Source organism: Portunus trituberculatus, chromosome 42, assembly GCF_017591435.1.
Source record: "Portunus trituberculatus isolate SZX2019 chromosome 42, ASM1759143v1, whole genome shotgun sequence".
Taxonomy (NCBI): domain Eukaryota; kingdom Metazoa; phylum Arthropoda; class Malacostraca; order Decapoda; family Portunidae; genus Portunus; species Portunus trituberculatus.
The window spans coordinates 28,800,244-28,818,868 of record NC_059296.1 but is presented as its reverse complement, the minus strand read 5'-3'; the positions used below and the strand labels follow the sequence as shown (position 1 = coordinate 28,818,868).

Below are 18,625 nucleotides of genomic sequence, written 5' to 3'. Positions count from 1 at the left end.
TGTTATGGTGTGGGGTGCTTTTGGGTACCATGGCCAGGGATAATTAGCTGTGCTGCCGAGGAATGAAAACCTCAATAAAAACACCTACCTGGAGCTTTTGTGTGACCACCTGCCTGATTGTTTTGAGGCTTGCCAGACTGACATTTTTATGCAGGACGGGGCACCATGTCATACTGCCCGTCATGTTCAGCAGTGGTTAAAAGACTGTCAGGTAGACTTTATTGTAGACTGGCCAGGAAATTCTCCAGATTTAAATCCCATCGAAAACCTGTGGGCCATCATTAAAAGGGATCTAAGACAGCACGACACACGCACCATCCCGCAGCTGATCGAGGCAGTGCAGCAGGCGTGGAGGAATATCGACGCAGAACATCTAAAAAACTTAGCTGATTCTGTACCTAAACGTCTCAAGGAGTGCCTCAAGAAGAAAGGAAGACCATTAAAATTCTAACCATTTGTAAGTACCCATTATATTACTGTTAATGTACTGTTTGATGCCGCTTATGGTTATTGTGTTGGTGTCGCATCGAACTTTTGGCGCGACTGTATATATATATATATATATATATATATATATATATATATATATATATATATATATATATATATATATATATATATATATATATATATATATCCTTTTAGTATAATATGACCTTTATAGCTTAGCCAATATCAAACATACAGCCACATACCTGGAAGTAGGCTGAGGAGTTCTGGCAGTGAGGAGCCTTGGTGAGGGTGGCCACTCGAGTGGGTCCACACCAGCTTAGGTTGAGACGCAGCGTAGGACAGTGGCCCCAAGTTTCTCCAAGAGCAGGTACTAACGTGGCTGATCCTTTCTCTTTCACATGAGTTGTCATGTGATTGGTCACAAGAACCTGAAAAGACATCAGATGTTACACATTTCAAAAGTAAAATCAATATACAATTATTATTACTATAGCCATCACTAATACTATTACTCTTACTACCTTAAGGCAGTGTCACACTAGCACTTTTTCTGTCAATTAATGCGATTTCCGTCTAGTTTTCAACGTTCCGCATGAACTTATCGCATGAATTTGTCAGATGATAGAGATTGTTTCCATCTGCAAATTTTCCGCCTTTGTTTACAGACCAAGACCAAGACCACAAGTTGCCGCGTCTCCTCAACCTGCTTCTACGTGCATTTGTTCTACCACTAACCATGAACGCATCCATGCACGCTTTTTGGCTTGTTTAGCTCGTCTAAGTTTCGTAATACACAGTATTACGTTCAGAGCAGCGTATCTTTGCCGCAGCGTAGCCTCCATGTTTGTTTACGTTGTCGGTCTGTGTTGGCGGAAATGACGACGAAACACCGTTTGTGTGTGACAGGCCGCAGCCAAAATATTGTCGATTTTCTGAAAAACGACAGAAAAAGTGCTAGTGTGACACCGCCTTTAGATAACCAACCCAATCCTTGTCAGGCTAATATCACTGTTGAGGGTGAGGCTCTGGGCTTGCTCAGCCAATACCTGGAGCTGGAACTGACTACTAAGAATCTGGCACAGACTCACCAGATCTTGAATGCTAGTAAACATCTAAGAAATGAGTTCCTCAATTTGTTCTCTGATGATCTGGGTTATTTGAAAGATTAACTCTGTACAAGCACTGTGCCATCTAGGTCTTGTACAGCTCCTACTGTCCTCCTCCTGCACTTAAGAAAGAACGCAGATAAAAAAAAAATTAACAGACAAGAAAAGGACACCAAAATTTCTCCTGTAACTGAGCTGGTCTCCATCCCTTCCCTTATCCTTGTCATCAGTTCATTTCCTCTCTCTTCAACCAAGATGGTGCAGGTAAAGAAGGCTTGTATGTGATGCCCCTGGCTGCCAGGGTAAGACACTAGAAGTAAGGATGCCTCAGTCTCTGTCCAGCAGCCAGGTGCATCATATAGCATCACACAAGTTTTGTTTAGAACATAAGATTATAAGGAAATATTGGAAGCTGCAAAAAGCCTTCAAGCCAACATATGGCAGTTGTTATAGGAACATAAGACATCTCCAAGAGAATCACTAAGTTCCAGATCAGTTATCAGACTGGCTTGAAAATATCAACTATGATAGTATAACATCAGCTGTTTACTTTCTGAAGCAGACACTGAGAAGACATATTTAACTCTTTCACTGCTAGATACCTGCAGCAGGTTGATTCAAGGGAAAAGGAAATAGACTGATAACAAGTATGAGAGGAAAGATGAAAAATAAAGAAGATAAGTGGATAAATTACAAACACCATATGTTGGAAATTAAGATCTGATTGTTGGTGAACTCCTTTCATGACAAAAATCTGCAATAAAATAATACTCACAGCCATCTTGTGTGTCACAGCAGGCTGGATGAGTTCTTTGGTGATGCTGCGCAACAGCTTTGCCCGATCCCTTGCATCTGGGAAGTCATGACGAAAGTGAAATGACACAGAGTCTACCACAAGAAGCCGAATGTTGGGATGAGCCAGCATAAGCTTGGGTATGTTTTTGATAACTGCCAGCACCTCAACACAATTCTGACATCTGAAAGCAGAGTGTGGATCAGTATTGCATGTCCATGAGCAATGAGAAAGCAACCTACTACCACTGTGGGAAATTATCACATCCCCAGCTTGTCTATGACACAGGGAAGGATAGCTTAAAGCACCAAACTGTGATATCATGACTAAGAAGTGAACAAAAACAATACACTCAATCAGACACAATTTGCTGCACACATCTCCATCAAGGTCTTGCTTCACTTCAGACAAATATCAAACAATTATCTTTATGGAATTCACAGCATATGGAAAAAGGGGCAGTCAAGAAAACACAAGAATATCAAACGATAAGAATGGTTGCCGCGGTACAGTGGAACCATGCGTGCTTTGGGGTCCGAGGGGTCTCCAAGCACCCGGGTTCATATATTTGTCAAATCATTGAAATCTCCCTGATGAATCTGCACAAACATGATTCTTGAGTCTATTCCAGTATCTATCACTTTCTAAGAACCAGATCTTTTCTATTTTTCTTCTCAAATCTCTCTACTTTATGAAGGTATAATGGGTATTCAACAGGAGACCAACATTCAAGTGCCCCTCATTCTATCTAAGCACATCCTAACATATTATAATGCCATGATGATGATTCTCTCTCATTTGTTGTCACAGTGTATCGTTAGTGTTTGCTAAAAGATAGGTATTGAAACTTTAAAATCTTGGTCCAGCTTTAAATTTAAGCCTGTGACTGGCACTGTGTTCTGATCGGACATCATGGTTATTGAGTGCCTCAACCTCTGCCATGCTTCATCACAGGAACATATGAGGCAGCTGCCATCAGATACAGGACCAATTTATCAGTATAACAGATGAGAACACTCAGCATCCACACACCAGGTTTAGTACTCTCTAGGTCTAGCCTTCCCTCATCACACAATAATGGCTGCATGATATTTTCCTTCACCTTGCTTATGAATAACTGACTTGCATTTCAAAAGCTGTTTTTCACCTGTCTCATCAGTGACTCACTGCTTCTCTCTCAATACAACACCACTCATCTCTGCTACGGTCTTTACACCAAATTTATATTCCTTTCTTATTACCATTACCCTTCACTGATTTCCTCCTCTGTTCTCACTACAATGGATTTTATGGCATAGTATACAAAGGCTTCCTTTCTGAGGCAGCACAAATAGTATGTCCACTGAAATTATCACTGGGGAGAGTAGAGAGTACACAAGGAAGAAACAGAACAGCAGACAACTACACTAGTGCTGCTGGTTTCCTTTCAAGAAAAGAGTAATATATTTGCATTCTATATGACTGGTGTGTTTCACTCTACCTGAAGTAATGTACTCCTTTCATAATAGACTCTATGGTGAAGCAAGAAATATCTTCAGCTACTCCACCTATTGTGCCAACATGATGGACTGCACAAGCGGCCATATCTGGAAGCCATCAGCAAAATCAGTACACGTGATTACAGCACACACTACATTATTACATTTCTGTCTCGATGAGTAGTGAATGATTGACAATGACACAAATCTTAGCAACTGTAGGTATTCCCTTGGCCTGGGGTGGAAAATTAAATGCAACAAAGAACTGCTGATCCTGTGTCCCAAAGGTTCATTACTGAATAGTCACCTCACCACACATAGCAGATCTAAAAAATAATCAGTTGCCAACAAGTCTTATTGATTTCTTCTTCACTGTGAGACATTCCTTGTGAAGAAGACCAAAAGAAGAAAAGAATTAGCAAAGAGGTGAGGGTATCATTAAGGCAAATGTTGGAAAAATAAAGGGTAACAGAAAGAAAGTGAAAGCAAGCAATAGATGGAGAGAAGCAAATGTGGATGAAAAAATTAGAGAAATAGCGATGAAAAATGAAGAGGAAGAGTGAAAAAAGGAAGAGGAAAAAGGAAGAGTCAACATCAAGAAGATGAATATAGAAAGCATGAGAAAGATGAGGATGAGGAAGAAGGGTATGAAAGATGATACAGAGATGAGGGAAAAATCAGTATGAAAGATGATACAGAGATGAGGAAAAATCAGAGAGAGAGAGAGAGAGAGAGAGAGAGAGAGAGAGAGAGAGAGAGAGAGAGAGAGAGAGAGAGAGAGAGAGAGAGAGAGAGAGAGAGAGAGAGAGAGAGAGAGAGAGAGAGAGAGAGAGAGAGAGAGAGAAAAAGGAAGAGGAAAAGGAAGAGTCAACATCAAGAAGATGAATATAGAAAGCATGAGAAAGATGAGGATGAGGAAGAAGGGTATGAAAGATGATACAGAGATGAGGGAAAATCAGTATGAAAGATGATACAGAGATGAGGAAAAATCAGAGAGAGAGAGAGAGAGAGAGAGAGAGAGAGAGAGAGAGAGAGAGAGAGAGAGAGAGAGAGAGAGAGAGAGAGAGAGAGAGAGAGAGAGAGAGAGAGAGAGAGAGAGAGAGAGAGAGAGAGAGAGAGAGAAACAAAACAAACTTTAAGTCTCTCAGTTTTTGTAATGTTGGGAAGAGAAGCTTACTGTGGCCAAATAAACCTGATGTCAAATAAATTGGACATTTTCAGGGATTTATCATTTAAAATTTTTCATTTATATTCTATCATAATAACATTGGTAAGCATTTATCCCCTCTGATTGATATACTGACTAGAATACCTCTGATAGCTCTTACATCACCTGTGTCATCTGGGGAATTGTCTGAGCTGTTAGACACAAAATGGCTTGTGTGTTGCAGCAGTGCCAACACCAAGAGCAACGTTTACACAGCTTACACTAAACACAATGCAGTGTCTACCTCAGCTTTCCTTCCCCAAAGAGATATATTTTCAGTGTGTGTGGTCCAGCTTATGTGGCATTACTGTACTGTTGGTACTTTTAGTTCCAAACTAGCAATAATTGATAATCTTGCTACGTATTTGGAACATGAGCATGTTGAAGCTTTACACATTCAAAATCAAATGTAGGTACTTAACTTAAAACTGAACTTTTCATTACTAAAGAAGCAGGATAAATATTGAATTTGGTTTCTTTCATTTTTCCATTAAATTTTTAAGATAAATATAAAAATAAAGATTTTGATTTATCAATTTTTCATTTGAAATACCAATATCGTATCAGAACTTTGGATTTATTTATTTGTTAGTTATTAGTTATTGGGCAATATATTTATAGCTAAATATTGATTATCTTTTAGTGTAGATAACATTCTTGATATTAGTTAATCAGTTAACATGCTAAATTTTCTTTTGTTATGCCCAGCACTGACAGCAGCACCCCTGGCTCTTGTGCTCCACGTTTCCACTGGAGAGTAATACTGTACGGATCTTTACATAGACCCTTAACTTTTCTATTTCCACTATGAAATATTCATAACAAATTCATCTATCATTATAATTTATTAATTTTATAATTTACAAACTATATTCAAGAGTGCTACAATTAGCAACAATTTGTTGGCAAGTCCACTACAAACATAGCTGTGGGAAAACTTATGGCCAATTCTTATGGAAATTATAATGTGTGTAAACTTATAGCTAAGCTTCATGGATATGTGTCCAACTTATAGCTAAGCTTCATGGATGTGTCCAGCTCAATGTTCATAAAGAAGGCACTCACACACACACACACACACACACACACACACACACACACACACACACACACACACACACACACACACTACAGGAAGACTTAAACAAGATCTGGAAATGGAGCAAAAAATGGGAGATGGAATTCAATGTGGACAAAAGCCATGTCATGGAAATGGGAAAAAGTGAAAGACGACCAGTGGGAATCTATAAGATGGGAGATGGAGTAGAACTAGAAAAAGTAAAAAAGGAAAAGGACTTGGGAGTGACAATGGAAGAAAATAATCAACCGGTAAGCCATATTGATAGAATTTTCAGAGAGCGTATAATTTGCTAAGGAATATTGGAGTAGCATTTCACTATATGGACAAGGAAATGATGAAGAAATTGATAAGTACTAAAATAAGACCTAGATTGGAATATGCAGGAGTTGTGTGGACTCCCATAAAAGAAACACATAAGAAAATTAGAGACTACAAAAATGGCTACAAGAATGGTTCCAGAATTTAAAGGGATGGCATATGAGGAGAGACTAAAGGCAATGGATCTACCAACCTTGGAGCAGAGAAGAGAGAGGGATCTGATACAAGTTTATAAATTGATTAACGGAATGGATGAAGTGGATAATGAGAAACTGATCCTGAGAGAAGAATATGACTTTAGAAGCACAAGATCGCATAGTAAGAAACTAAGGAAGGGACGATGTCTGAGAGATGTTAAAAAATTTAGTTTCTCACAAAGATGTGTTGAGACTTGGAACAGTTTGAGTGAGGAAGTGGTGTCAGCAAAGAGTGTACATAGTTTTAAAGAAAAATTGGATAAGTGTAGATATGGAGACAGGACCACACGAGCATAAAGCCCAGGCCCTGTAAAACTACAACTAGGTAAATACAACTAGGTAAATACACACACACACACACACACACACACACACACAAACAGTTTAAATGAAGAAGTAGTGTCTGCAACGAGTGTGCATACTTTTAAAAGTAAGATTGGATAAGTGTAGATATGGAGACGGGGCCACACGAGCATAAAGCCCAGGCCATGTACAACTACAACTAGGTAAATACAACAGTATGTAACACCAAGAACACTGCACATTTATTTACCCTTGAGTCTTTTAACAGTGAAGCTTCCTTCTGTGTCCAGATAGACTGCCTCTCCACCAACACCACCAACACTTCTGGGCAGCTGGACAGACACACACGCCTGCAAACTGTTCAAACGAAACAAATTATCCTTTCTGATATTTGCTGTTTGCCATAGCAGAAGCGCCTTCATTGTCTCAGGACACTCAATTGTACTCTTGTCTTCACACTCCCACAAACATGTCCATACAAGTTCACTTTCGCTTATATTCAATAACATATGTTATAAACACCTCAGTCTCTTCTCAATCCCTCCCATCCTTTCCCAGTCAATAAGCCAAACCACCTTTGGCTGCCAAGGTAACTATCTGATGACATCACTCATTCTACTAAGTACTTTCTATTTTGCCAATACATATTTAAAACATTCTTCATAACATAAATACTTTGAACATCTATTCTCCTCTCCTCATCCTCTTCTTACTTTGATCCATCAATTCACAATATTCCCTAACTTCCATTTATTTACACTGAAAACTCAGCCAACAAATGCCTCCCTTTTCAAACAAATTGGTAAAAAAAAAAAAAAAAAAAAAAAAAAAAATACTTGCTTTTGTTGTCAATCATAATTTGCTTCTGGAACAAAGTTACTGACTTCAGATATCAAGACAAAACAAAAGCTGCCACTTATCACTTATTTACAGTTTCAATGAAATATTGGATTTGTTTTACTATGCAGGCATTTCTCTACTTATGCAGGTTTAGATTAAGCAATTTCAAAATAACACGGGGTAAAACACCTAATAATTTTTTTCAAATTACATGTATTATTCAGAATAACACAATGTCAAGAATATCAAGTTGTGTGGCTGGCGGGTTCACACGTGTCAATATGTGGATGGCAATGCTTCCCACTAGAGGTACCGGGCAGATTTTCGTGCCTAGCGGGTGATGCTACCAGGAAAACAAGACCGACACGATGGTCTTGTCCAGCCGCTAGCAGCTTTGCTTACATTGAGACGTCACGGAAGATGGTTTGAACATGTGGTGTCCCTTGATATGTACAGTACATTTTGCTTCAGTAATCATGTTTACTTTATGCAATTTTTACATTACGCATTCCTTTCAAGAAAGTATCCCTCACATAAATCAAGAAATACTTGTATTTATAGGAGAAATGTAGAGTGTAAGACAGAAATTCAACCATAGAAATAAAAAAGATAAATGTGATCCCACTGAAAAGCCTGAATGTTTCAATGCTCAGGAGTAATCTCAAGCCACCTGTGTCCCTCTTGATGACTCCAACACCATCACTACTGCACAACTGTATGTTCCCAGCAGTGAGATGTCTAAGTGTTATGATCACCTTCATTTTGATGGTAAGTAAGACTTCTCTCACTAGTAGTGACAAGAGAACACCTGTATGGTCTAGGTCTGAACAGTATCTTCTGGTGAGTTATGCATCACTAAGTTCATTGCATAAATAATGTCTGAACAGTATCTTCTGGTGAGTTCTGCATCACTAAGTTCATTGCATAAATAATTTCTGAGATGGAGATATTGTGAAGCAGCCATCTTTGCAGTGCGAGCATCTGTCATTAGCTGCTAAGGCAAGGAGGGTGGACAGGTATCTGGGAATAGAATAATCCATTTTATATTAATTCTTAGGGGAAATACAGCTTCAGTTTTCGAACACTTTGAATTTCTAATGACATTCAAGAACTAATAAGTTCCAGAACCGATGTTCCACTGTATTACATCTATTGTTTTTCTTTTTCTGTCCCAGAATTTACATTATATTATCTCTTGTCCTTCTACAAATAATGTCTTATTCACATCCTCCTATTTTACCCAATAACAGAAGTAGCTTTTAGTCTTGTATTTTGCCAACATCCCCCTCTTAAGGCAGCTCCACACAAGTCATCTATTCTATAACCTTACAAAATAAGCAAACTTCATGTTTGCATGCAAAGACAAAGAAATTCACTTAGATATACCAAATTCTACACTTAGTGGAGACCACGAGTACAGAAAACATATGCAACTCACAAAATTAAATCAAATGTAAAGACAGAAAAGATCCTGAGTGAAGTAAGGCCATTAAAAAAATTATCTTTATGCCATCACCCTTAATATACTCTATTGCACTGTATAATCTCTGCAGACATGTAAGCAAGTCATGTTTAAGCTCTTCAGTGCAATAAGTATGCATTAATATATCACTGATGCTTACACAAAATAACAATGAGTTTATAACCTAACCTAACCTAGCCCAAATCAACAAGGACTCACTTAAAATTGGTGCATTGTCAGTGCAATGTAAAAGTCACCAACACATGTGGATATAAAACAGTCCAGTCATCCCTATGTTACTCTTTGCTGGAATACTCTTGATTTATTCTTAATTTCTCTATACAGCAAAATGTCTTACCATACTTGTGTTTTTCCCACACCAGGCACTCCAGACACCTCAGTAATTGCCTGCAGTGGAATGCCGCCTCCTAGAAGTGTGTCCAGTGCCTTGCAGAATGTCACTATCTGAGGCAACTCACTCCCTTCCTGCAACAATGACACAATCAACACTCCATACAATTTTAACAACCATGTAGTTATGGTAAGAGAGAATCTAATAGTTTGGGAGTTTAGGATGAGTCTACGTTCCCCATCTTGTTACAAATAAGTGCTTTCATCTCAGCATTACAGAAGAAACTTTTACTTTATGCTAAGTTATATGAAAACAATGTGGCCTACTGTTACTGTACAAGTATTCCCTCATGCACAAGTCACTGTTACACGATATTTCATTTTTATTTTTCTTTACTACCTAAGCCTGCTCTATTACACCATCAGTTGTTTTGTTTTCTATGACATCTCAAGTACACTCACTGGTTCTGCACACAAGTACAGTGAACCACCACAGTTTTTTCACAGTACAGTTACTACACATTCACTTTTGCACAATTTTTTCATTGAAACCTAACTATTTTTACAATAAAGGAAATTACTTCTTATCGTGACAAAATCAGCTACTTTACTAGATATAATACAAGCCAAATCATGGTGTGAGTGGAGGAAATACCCAGACATAATAATAGTTGGCACACAATCAAAACACTTGATATTTCTATGGTTTACCCTGTTTATTAAACTTTGAGCATAACAAACCCTTTAAGGGAAGGCGACGGCAAAAAAATGCTATTTCTTTACCCAAACCTCAAAATTGAGTTATTAATACTGCTGTTATCCTTGAAACATCTACAGTTTTCTGTGAAAACGGCAAGTTCCTATCATAATTCCTTGTATGATTAAATCGCCTCTATTTACGCACTTTAAAGGTCTCTTTAAATGCCCCGCCAAGTAGTAGAAAACATGACTTGTCGTTGCTTATGATTTTGTAATTTTTTTTTTTTTTTTTTTTTTCTTCTATTGTATTTATGTTATAGACTTTCATATCGTAACGTCAGGACAGAGCGGGAGGGAGGCTATGTGCCTTGTACTGTAGTAGGCTGTGAGGTCAGCAGTCACAGGCAGTGTCTAGCTGGACGTCTTGAAACGTAGATATGTAGCGCTCTACAGCTAATAGTCTTTTGATTTTCCACACTTTCCCTGCTCTTTAGAACATTGAAAGTCATGGGTGGTCAATCAAAGATGAAGACCAACCAAAGAGAAAGCATGAAGAAACTGAATGAGAAGAGAAGGGAGGAAGAGGGCAAAGATCTCAGTTGCTCGTCGCAGTGACATCCGCCACCACCCAATCATGACCTGACCCCGGTCATACACGTGTCCTCTCCACCACCATCACCTCAGCTTGTTCCCTCAACCTCACAGCTGTCAGCTTCACCATCACAAGCAACAACTGAGTCACAAGAAACAACAAGGATGGATACATGTTTTCATCTTTTGAAAAAGAAGATTCCTCCTTGTTAAGATGAAAGATTCATTATTTTTCATTCACAGCTTGAAAGTCTGGTATCAGGAACATGTACCAAATAGTGGGTACCAAGACAATGGAGTCAACAAATAACAGCTTTGACACCTACATCACTGTCACGTGTTCCACATGCAGTGACAGTGACACGCCAGTAACACCACGTCACTTGGTAGATGATGCTGGGAAGGAAAGAGACCTCACTGAGCTGAACTGCAAGCTTGTGTATGAACCACAAGCTTGAATATAAGGTAATAAATGACCTTGGCTGTACAGGATTGAACAGAATTGCCCAGAGACTAAGCATGTAGCCAACAAACATAGTGACATGCACTGCTCAACAGAAAACAGGTCATATCTCAAAACTAAAGTTATTGATATTTCGAGTGCAATATCTCCATTAATTTTTAAGTAATTTCAGATATAAAGGTATCACTGGAAAGAGGAAACAGGAAAATTTTTCCATCACAAGACATTTTGAAAAAAAACTACATGTATGTCTCTAAAAAAAAAAAAAAAATTTAAGGGAAAAAAAGAGGGTACATAGTTTTTTGTCATCGATATTCAAAAAATTTTCCGTATATGAATTAAAATAATCAAAATGTTTCACAATGAAAAAAAACTACATACATCTACAGCATGTACACTTATTTTCAAAGTAGTAGGTTGAAAAATATTCAAGAAATAGCAAAGAATGCCGATGCTATTTTTTAACGTTTTCAGCGCGTATTATATATATATATTTTTTCTCTAAAACTAATCATCGTATTTTAATAATACTTGGGATTCTTATAATTGAGGTACTAATACATGAACACACCAAATTTCATGAGAATCTGACTAAAAAAAATATATACACCTTTTAAGTTAAAAAGCGTCGCCTCCCCTTAAGGGAATTGAATACTTGCAAATTACACCACAATTCATAATTATCAAATGTTTACTTTATTTTAAAGATATCTCAGGCCTCAAAATGAAGGAGACTTTTCTGATATACAGTCAATGGTACGTTTGAGAGATGAATCATGGTATCATGGCTGTTTGACAGCCAGTGAATGACCTTGAAAATAGCCTGTGACAAACTCATTAGCTCTGTAAGCAAAGACAATGAGATCTGAAGAGAGAACAGTTGTGTAGGATGCATCTTAAGTATTGATTTAGACTGTTAATCACTACATGTCATAAAGGCCACAGAGCTTACCTGATAGAGCTGCAGCATGTCAACAGGGGAGGGGTGTTGGCTGTTGGCAGCTGCTGACAACACCTCAACACACTCCTTTAAGCTCAATCCTGTGGCTGAAAAGGATAGAAAATAGCTAATAAAGCAATAACTGAAAATTTCTGCATTCAAGAAAAGTAGCAAAGTAAAGTAGTGTTGTATCACGGAAATAGAATGGAGGGACTGTCATTGCAAGCTTCACACAACAGTATAAAAATAATAATAATTAAAAGAAAAATAATAAAAAGAAACAATTAAAACATACAGTTGTACCGTACAATGCAATGTAAACATAGGCCTTGGACCGAGTGTCTATAGAAGCAGGCTGAGCTGTACCAACTGCAGCTCAGCAGTCTTAGGTGTTGCACCAAAAAATCCTAACTTATTGTACAGCATGAAGCTTCTAATTTGTTTTGTTTTATTGTAAATTTTCAAAATTTTGTTATAAATATCTTGAAAAAATGTAACGTATGAGGACATCTGTTATGACATAATTTGTCAGTCATGTATTATTCTAGTGTGAGATTTACGAAGTCATACACCTGGCAGTGTTTGGGCCTGGGGGGACTGCAGCTCTGCAGTTCTTATGGGTGAGCCACCAATAGTCTATAATAATATTCCATTTTGTTGACACTTTTCAATGGGCATATGTTTCAATGGATTTTTTCACATTAGATTTCTATTTCACTGTCTAATTTCCTGAAAAATTGTAAAATAAGTTTGTTGTTTCTTTACAATGATATTTTGCATCAAATCTTACAGTCTTTGTTTCTTATTTAGTATATAGAAAACCCTCTTTTTTGTGTCTTTTAAGATAATCCAAGTATCATTTCACATTCCAAAATGTACAATAAAAAAAGGTGATCATTGCAAAACCGTTCATAGTGGAGAAGAATGCTTATGTTAAAGGGTTGGGAACTGTATGAGAGAATATTGTGTCCACTTGGTTTTGCCAGTAGCTATGGGCTTAAGGAATTCAGATGAACATGAGTATATAACTACAGCTCTAGGAAACTGAAGTTACTTGCATTAAATGGACTGTGGCTGAAAATTTAATCATTACCTGGCAGAAGGAAAATTTGCAATGAAGACAGTGGGCAAATATAAAAAGGATTTTAGATTGGGGATGACCATTCACCTTCCTGAAGAATACACCTTATCAAATATTCATATAAAAATTTTGAAGGAACAGATTGTTACACTAGACACAAGGGAATGACACAACAATGCTTTCTCCCAACCTGCTTTCTTGACAAGCATAATTACGTTGGTGCTTGTAACCATAATACTGTATGACACACCCAACAGACATTTACACCTCCACTATAAACCAAAGTGCTTATTCATTACCTAATAAAAAAATACATATGATAACATAATAAAACTAAAATCAAAGCAAAACTGAAGACTGAAATTATGTGAATTCAATACAAATTGAATGTACATTTACCTTGGCTGAGCTCTGAAGGCTTCATGTCCTTGACATCATCAGTAGTGCTGAAGTCAGCACTTAACAGCTTTATCACTTGTGAACTTGGCAAGCCACACTCGTTGAGCAGCCTGCCACTCGTCCCAGCAGCCTCCGTCATCACTGCCTGCCACACAAACCCATGGTCACCAACAGGTTATGGAAAAACATTCCACACAACTTAATTCAAACCTTCTGTACATCTTCCTGCTTACAACTTGACTCTCTCAATAGTAAAGCTAGTCTGTATATTTACACTTCAGTAATTAGTTTGATACACACAGCAGTTCAGCTTGGGTTGGGTTTGTTACCACGAGACCAATGCCTCTGGCACAAAGATAGAATGGATGAGAGAATTTTGAGATCAAAACTCAGTCTGTCAGTCAGTCAGCCAGTTACTCTGTCACTTGGCTTGCCAGTCATTTGGTCAGCCAGCCTCGTAATTAAGGAGTCAATTATGGGCAAGTCACTCTGTCAGTAATCAGTCAGTTACTCAACTAATCAGTCACTAAAGCATTTATCCAACAACGTAGTAAGTTCATCAGTCAGGCAGTCACTCAACTTCATGTTAGTTAATCAGTCATTCATTCAGAGACCATTCTATAACCTTGCCTAACCTGCTCACTTAACATTCACCCCATCAACACACTACTCGATCACAAAAACTTGGAACTTCAATTGAAAAATAGCACTTGCCAAAGTAAACATTTACAAGGCCTCCCCACAATGAGATTTTTTTTTTACTTTTTTTTTTTTGTTACAATATATAGTACTGTTGTAGAGTTATTATATATGTTTGTACAGGTTTGGTTAGGTTAAGATATGTCAGGTTTAGTTAAGTTACGATAGGTTAGGTTTAGTTAGATTAGGATAGATTACATTAGGTTAAGATAAGATGTTAGATTAGGATAAGATAGATGAAGTTAGATTAAGATACGTTAGGTTAAGTTGTTAGATTTAGTTAGGTCTGGATAGGATAGGTTAAGTTAGAATAGATCAGGTTTAGTTAGGTAGGGTAGATTAAGTTAGGTTAAGATAGGATGTTAGATTAGGATAAGATAGGTGAGGTTAGATTAGGATAGGTTAGGTTAAGTTAGGCCAGATTTAGTTAGTTAGGTTTGGATAGGATATGCTGTTAGAATAGGTCAGGTTTAGTTAGGTACTTAAGGATACAGTAAATCTATAGAACAGCAACTCCTTACTTATTCTTTTCTATTACCTCCCTTCCCCCCAACAAGCTTGGGGGCACGTGGGGAATCGGGGGTTTTGGGGGGGAGAGCCAAAAGGGGCAAGATATGGCGATCTAAAAAAATCTAAGGACAAAAACCTAACCTAACGTAACCTAACCTAACAGGGGGGGGCTGTGCCCCCAGACCCCTACAACACTAACCTAACCCTAACATAAACCTAACCTAATCTAACGGACTCCCCCCTGTAACACTAACCTAACCCTAACATAAACCTAACCTAACGTATCCTTGCTTTGGGGCAGCTTCCCTCAACCCACACCGGTTCTCTTATAGCTTCACACAATATGCCCTACCTCTACCAATACCCCTCCTCACAATACCTTAACGAAAGGATGAAGGTCCTGGCTGGTCCTCTTCTCGACTGTACACTAACTTGCATTGCAGGAGCGATGATTTCCCAGTAATCAAATTTGCAACCTTTACAACTAATGTCACTGGTGGCCATGGTTCAACTGCACACACAGATCTCTGTGCACCTGTCTGCCCAGCTGTGCCCCGCCTACGAATACATATAGCAAATTCCCATTGGCGCAGCTTGTGGTGTTAAGAGGTGGTGGCACGTCATTGGACAAAAGAACTATAGACACAATAAGAATCATATTCAGCAGTTACCCACACCCCCAGGATGTGAACAACAGACAGTCACTTCCTGTTACCCCAGATATATACAATAGACAATAGCAATGTTTACTATTTGGACTTAGACTCCGAGTGATGTCTCTAATTTCAGTGAGGCAATGTGACATAACCGTGTGTGACCCCCAAACAAGACCACAAGGTACGTGTTCTCCATTAACTACTCATCATTTTGTGTTATTATTGCACGGATTAAAGAGAGGTCCTATTCTAAAGATTTACGAAGGATACTAGTAGCAAAATCAAGCTCAAGAAGATGACCACCATTGTTTTTTGCATTAATCTTAACTATCGGTCCTTGTCAGCAGTGCATGACAGAACTGCATGTTGTGGTACTATGTTCACAGTACTCTACATATAACTTTTTTTTCATACACTCAGCTCTTATTGACTCACTCTTGCCTTTGAATGTCAACACACTATGCCAGAAGAAGGGTTAGGATAGGTTTTAAGTTAAGTAAGTTTGATTAGTATTAGGGTTAGGTTAACTTAAATTAAGTTTGTGGATACTAAAAAGAACATATTATGAATTTAATAAAAAGTCCAAGGAGACAAACAGTCAAATTTGGCAAAGGAAGGACGCCTTGTAAACTTGCAACCTCATTATTCTATCTGACATATAAGTATTAATATCAGAGGCGACTAAGGTTATCTCCAAATTCCCCCAGGGTTTTGTTAAATGTGGTAATTAAGACCCGTGTCATTATTATTACACTACCATCAACATTATCACTGTTATTATTCCTCTTTAGATAGGTACGCTGTTCGCCAAAATCATGGAAGAGAAGAGATAAACAATAAGGGAGAGAAGTAAAGGAACAGAAAGGAAGGTCAAACAGTGACTAGGGAAAGAGGTTATAATTGTTACCTTATCTCCCTTAATGTCCAATATATTCCCACCATCCCTGAGAGAGAGAGAGAGAGAGAGAGAGAGAGAGAGAGAGAGAGACTAGCACATCTCTCCCTCTCTGTCACAATGTAAACACAATAACAAGGCCATTTTCCACCTTTCTTCTCTCTACTCTCTCTCCATCACCTCAACACAGGGAGGGGAACCATTAGACAACAATTAAATACCAGCAAAAAACATGTGACACTTGAAATTTATAGAGATAATAAGCAAAAGAAATAGAATACAACTTACGCCTTTGAGTACTCCCGCACACAGGCACACGTGACTGGACGGAAGTGACGGAGTCAGACTGACATCCAAACTGTATATTCCTTGATCCAAACCAACCGTGCCAGCGGCTCACACACACACACACACACACACACACACACACACACACATATCTGGGAATGGAGTGAAAAGTGGGAAATGGAATTCAATGTGGACAAAAACCATGTCATGTATCTAGTCGTACAGCGAGTGTTGGCAACTCCCCGAGGCAAGAAACAAGGTGCTTAAAAGGCAGACTATACTAATTTTCCCATTCTCTACTATTTCTACCGCCTGATATACGAGTATTTCTCATAATAAACCAGGATGAAAGGATACTAAGTAGAGGAATATAGACATTTTTTTTATCTACATATACATATAACTTGTTAATTATATACGAATTCATTGACTTATCTATCTGCCTACCTGTCCATCTATCTGTTTGTTTGTTTATCCAACTGTCTATTTACATATCTATCAACCCATCAAAGTACTCGCTTATCCATCTATCTTCTAAGCATGTAAACTGATTTTGAGTTTGTCTGCAGTTGGGGTCAAAATTAGAAAGATACTCGTGCCCGTCCACAACACTGAACTTGCAACGGGACAATGCCACGCTGCCCGTCCAGACACACACACACACACACACACAGACGAGGGTTGGTGAGTTGTGTATCATTCCTTTGAGGTGACGCCGAAAGACCGACAAATGGCGGATCGAACTCGTTGCATATCATATTTTGACACGCTACGGTGCAGCGCTATCCCGTCAACACTGCTACGTAACGACGATACGATACATGGAAATGCAACAAGTGTACCCGCCTTAATTAAAACACAAACAATATTCGTATACAGTGTTTTTTTTTTTTTTATACCATGTTACACCCACAACCCCGACCGCCGCCTCTCCACCGCTCGTCTAGTCCCGCGGGGTGGCCAGCCAGCCAGGGTTGCCAACTGGCAGTTTTCATTACCAGATTTACCACAATCTGGTAATAAAAAACGAGTTTGGTAATGAATTACTGTGTTTTGGCAATCTGGTAATGGGAGTGTAAAAATTTGGTAATAAGTGAATATGTAAAGAAATAGGAATAAAAATTATATATATATATATATATATATATATATATATATATATATATAGAGAGAGAGAGAGAGAGAGAGAGAGAGAGAGAGAGAGAGAGAGAGGCGCTAGACACGTTCAGTTCCAGTATGGGACGGGGCTCTTACAGGCCCACGGACAACACGGGCAGTGTTGCCAGATTAGCCGTTTTTCGGCTAGATTTAGCCGGATTTAGCGGATTCTAGCCAGAAAAAATTGTTTTTAGCCGATAGCCGGAAAAAGCAGCCGAAGCCCTCCCAAAGTTAGTCATTTTTTAGCCGATTTTCTGCGATAAAGAAATTTTCGTGTGAATAGAACATTGTTTATATAAATTACTAGGTTATGGAATAAATTATCGTTAGAAATGTTTTATATTATGAGTATTGGGAAATTGTGGCGGTGGTCATAGTTGATAGCAGAAGGTGGGGAGCCGAGGGGAAGGGTTGGGCGAAGTCGTAACTCGTAACTAACAACAGTTCGTCTGACAAGTATCCTTCCTGTCATGATTCTGTCGCCGCGCCGTCCCAGTACGGTATCACACCAGTGACTGTTTGACTCACGTGTGTAACGGTGCGTTTGCCGTTCAGTGTGCATTACCCTGCCCAACCGTCGCAATCACAGCCCAGTAGGCCAGTACCTACGTACCAGTGACTGTTTGACTCACGTGCGTAACGGTGCGTTTGCCGTTC

General features: G+C 38.6%; 2 protein-coding genes across 16 annotated transcripts in view; one reads left to right on the top strand and one right to left on the bottom strand.

Moving 5' to 3' along the window:
- Positions 1-18,625, bottom strand: part of LOC123517807 (DNA repair protein RAD51 homolog 3-like) — a 29,577-nt gene that overhangs the window by 5,268 nt on the left and 5,684 nt on the right. The window contains exons 1-8 of one of the 4 annotated variants that reach the window (XM_045278294.1): positions 16,811-16,937; positions 13,763-13,907; positions 12,295-12,389; positions 9,597-9,724; positions 7,187-7,293; positions 3,833-3,938; positions 2,335-2,536; positions 696-881 (exon numbers count right to left, since the gene is read on the bottom strand). In XM_045278294.1, the coding sequence (XP_045134229.1) occupies positions 696-881; positions 2,335-2,536; positions 3,833-3,938; positions 7,187-7,293; positions 9,597-9,724; positions 12,295-12,389; positions 13,763-13,901 (963 nt within the window). In that variant the 5' untranslated portion in view covers positions 13,902-13,907; positions 16,811-16,937. Of the gene's footprint in view, positions 1-695; positions 882-2,334; positions 2,537-3,832; positions 3,939-7,186; positions 7,294-9,596; positions 9,725-12,294; positions 12,390-12,577; positions 12,698-13,762; positions 13,908-16,534; positions 16,609-16,810; positions 16,938-18,625 lie in introns of those variants that run through there. The other 3 variants (XM_045278295.1, XM_045278293.1, XM_045278296.1) reach the window with 3 other exon arrangements.
- LOC123517808 overlaps positions 18,403-18,625 on the top strand; it is a 35,903-nt gene continuing 35,680 nt past the window's right edge. For 11 of the 12 annotated variants that reach the window (XM_045278301.1, XM_045278298.1, XM_045278302.1 and 8 more), the window contains exon 1: positions 18,403-18,610. The gene's annotated coding sequence lies outside the window, so the exon portion shown is untranslated. The remainder of the gene's footprint in view (positions 18,611-18,625) is intronic. The other variant, XM_045278300.1, reaches the window with a different exon arrangement.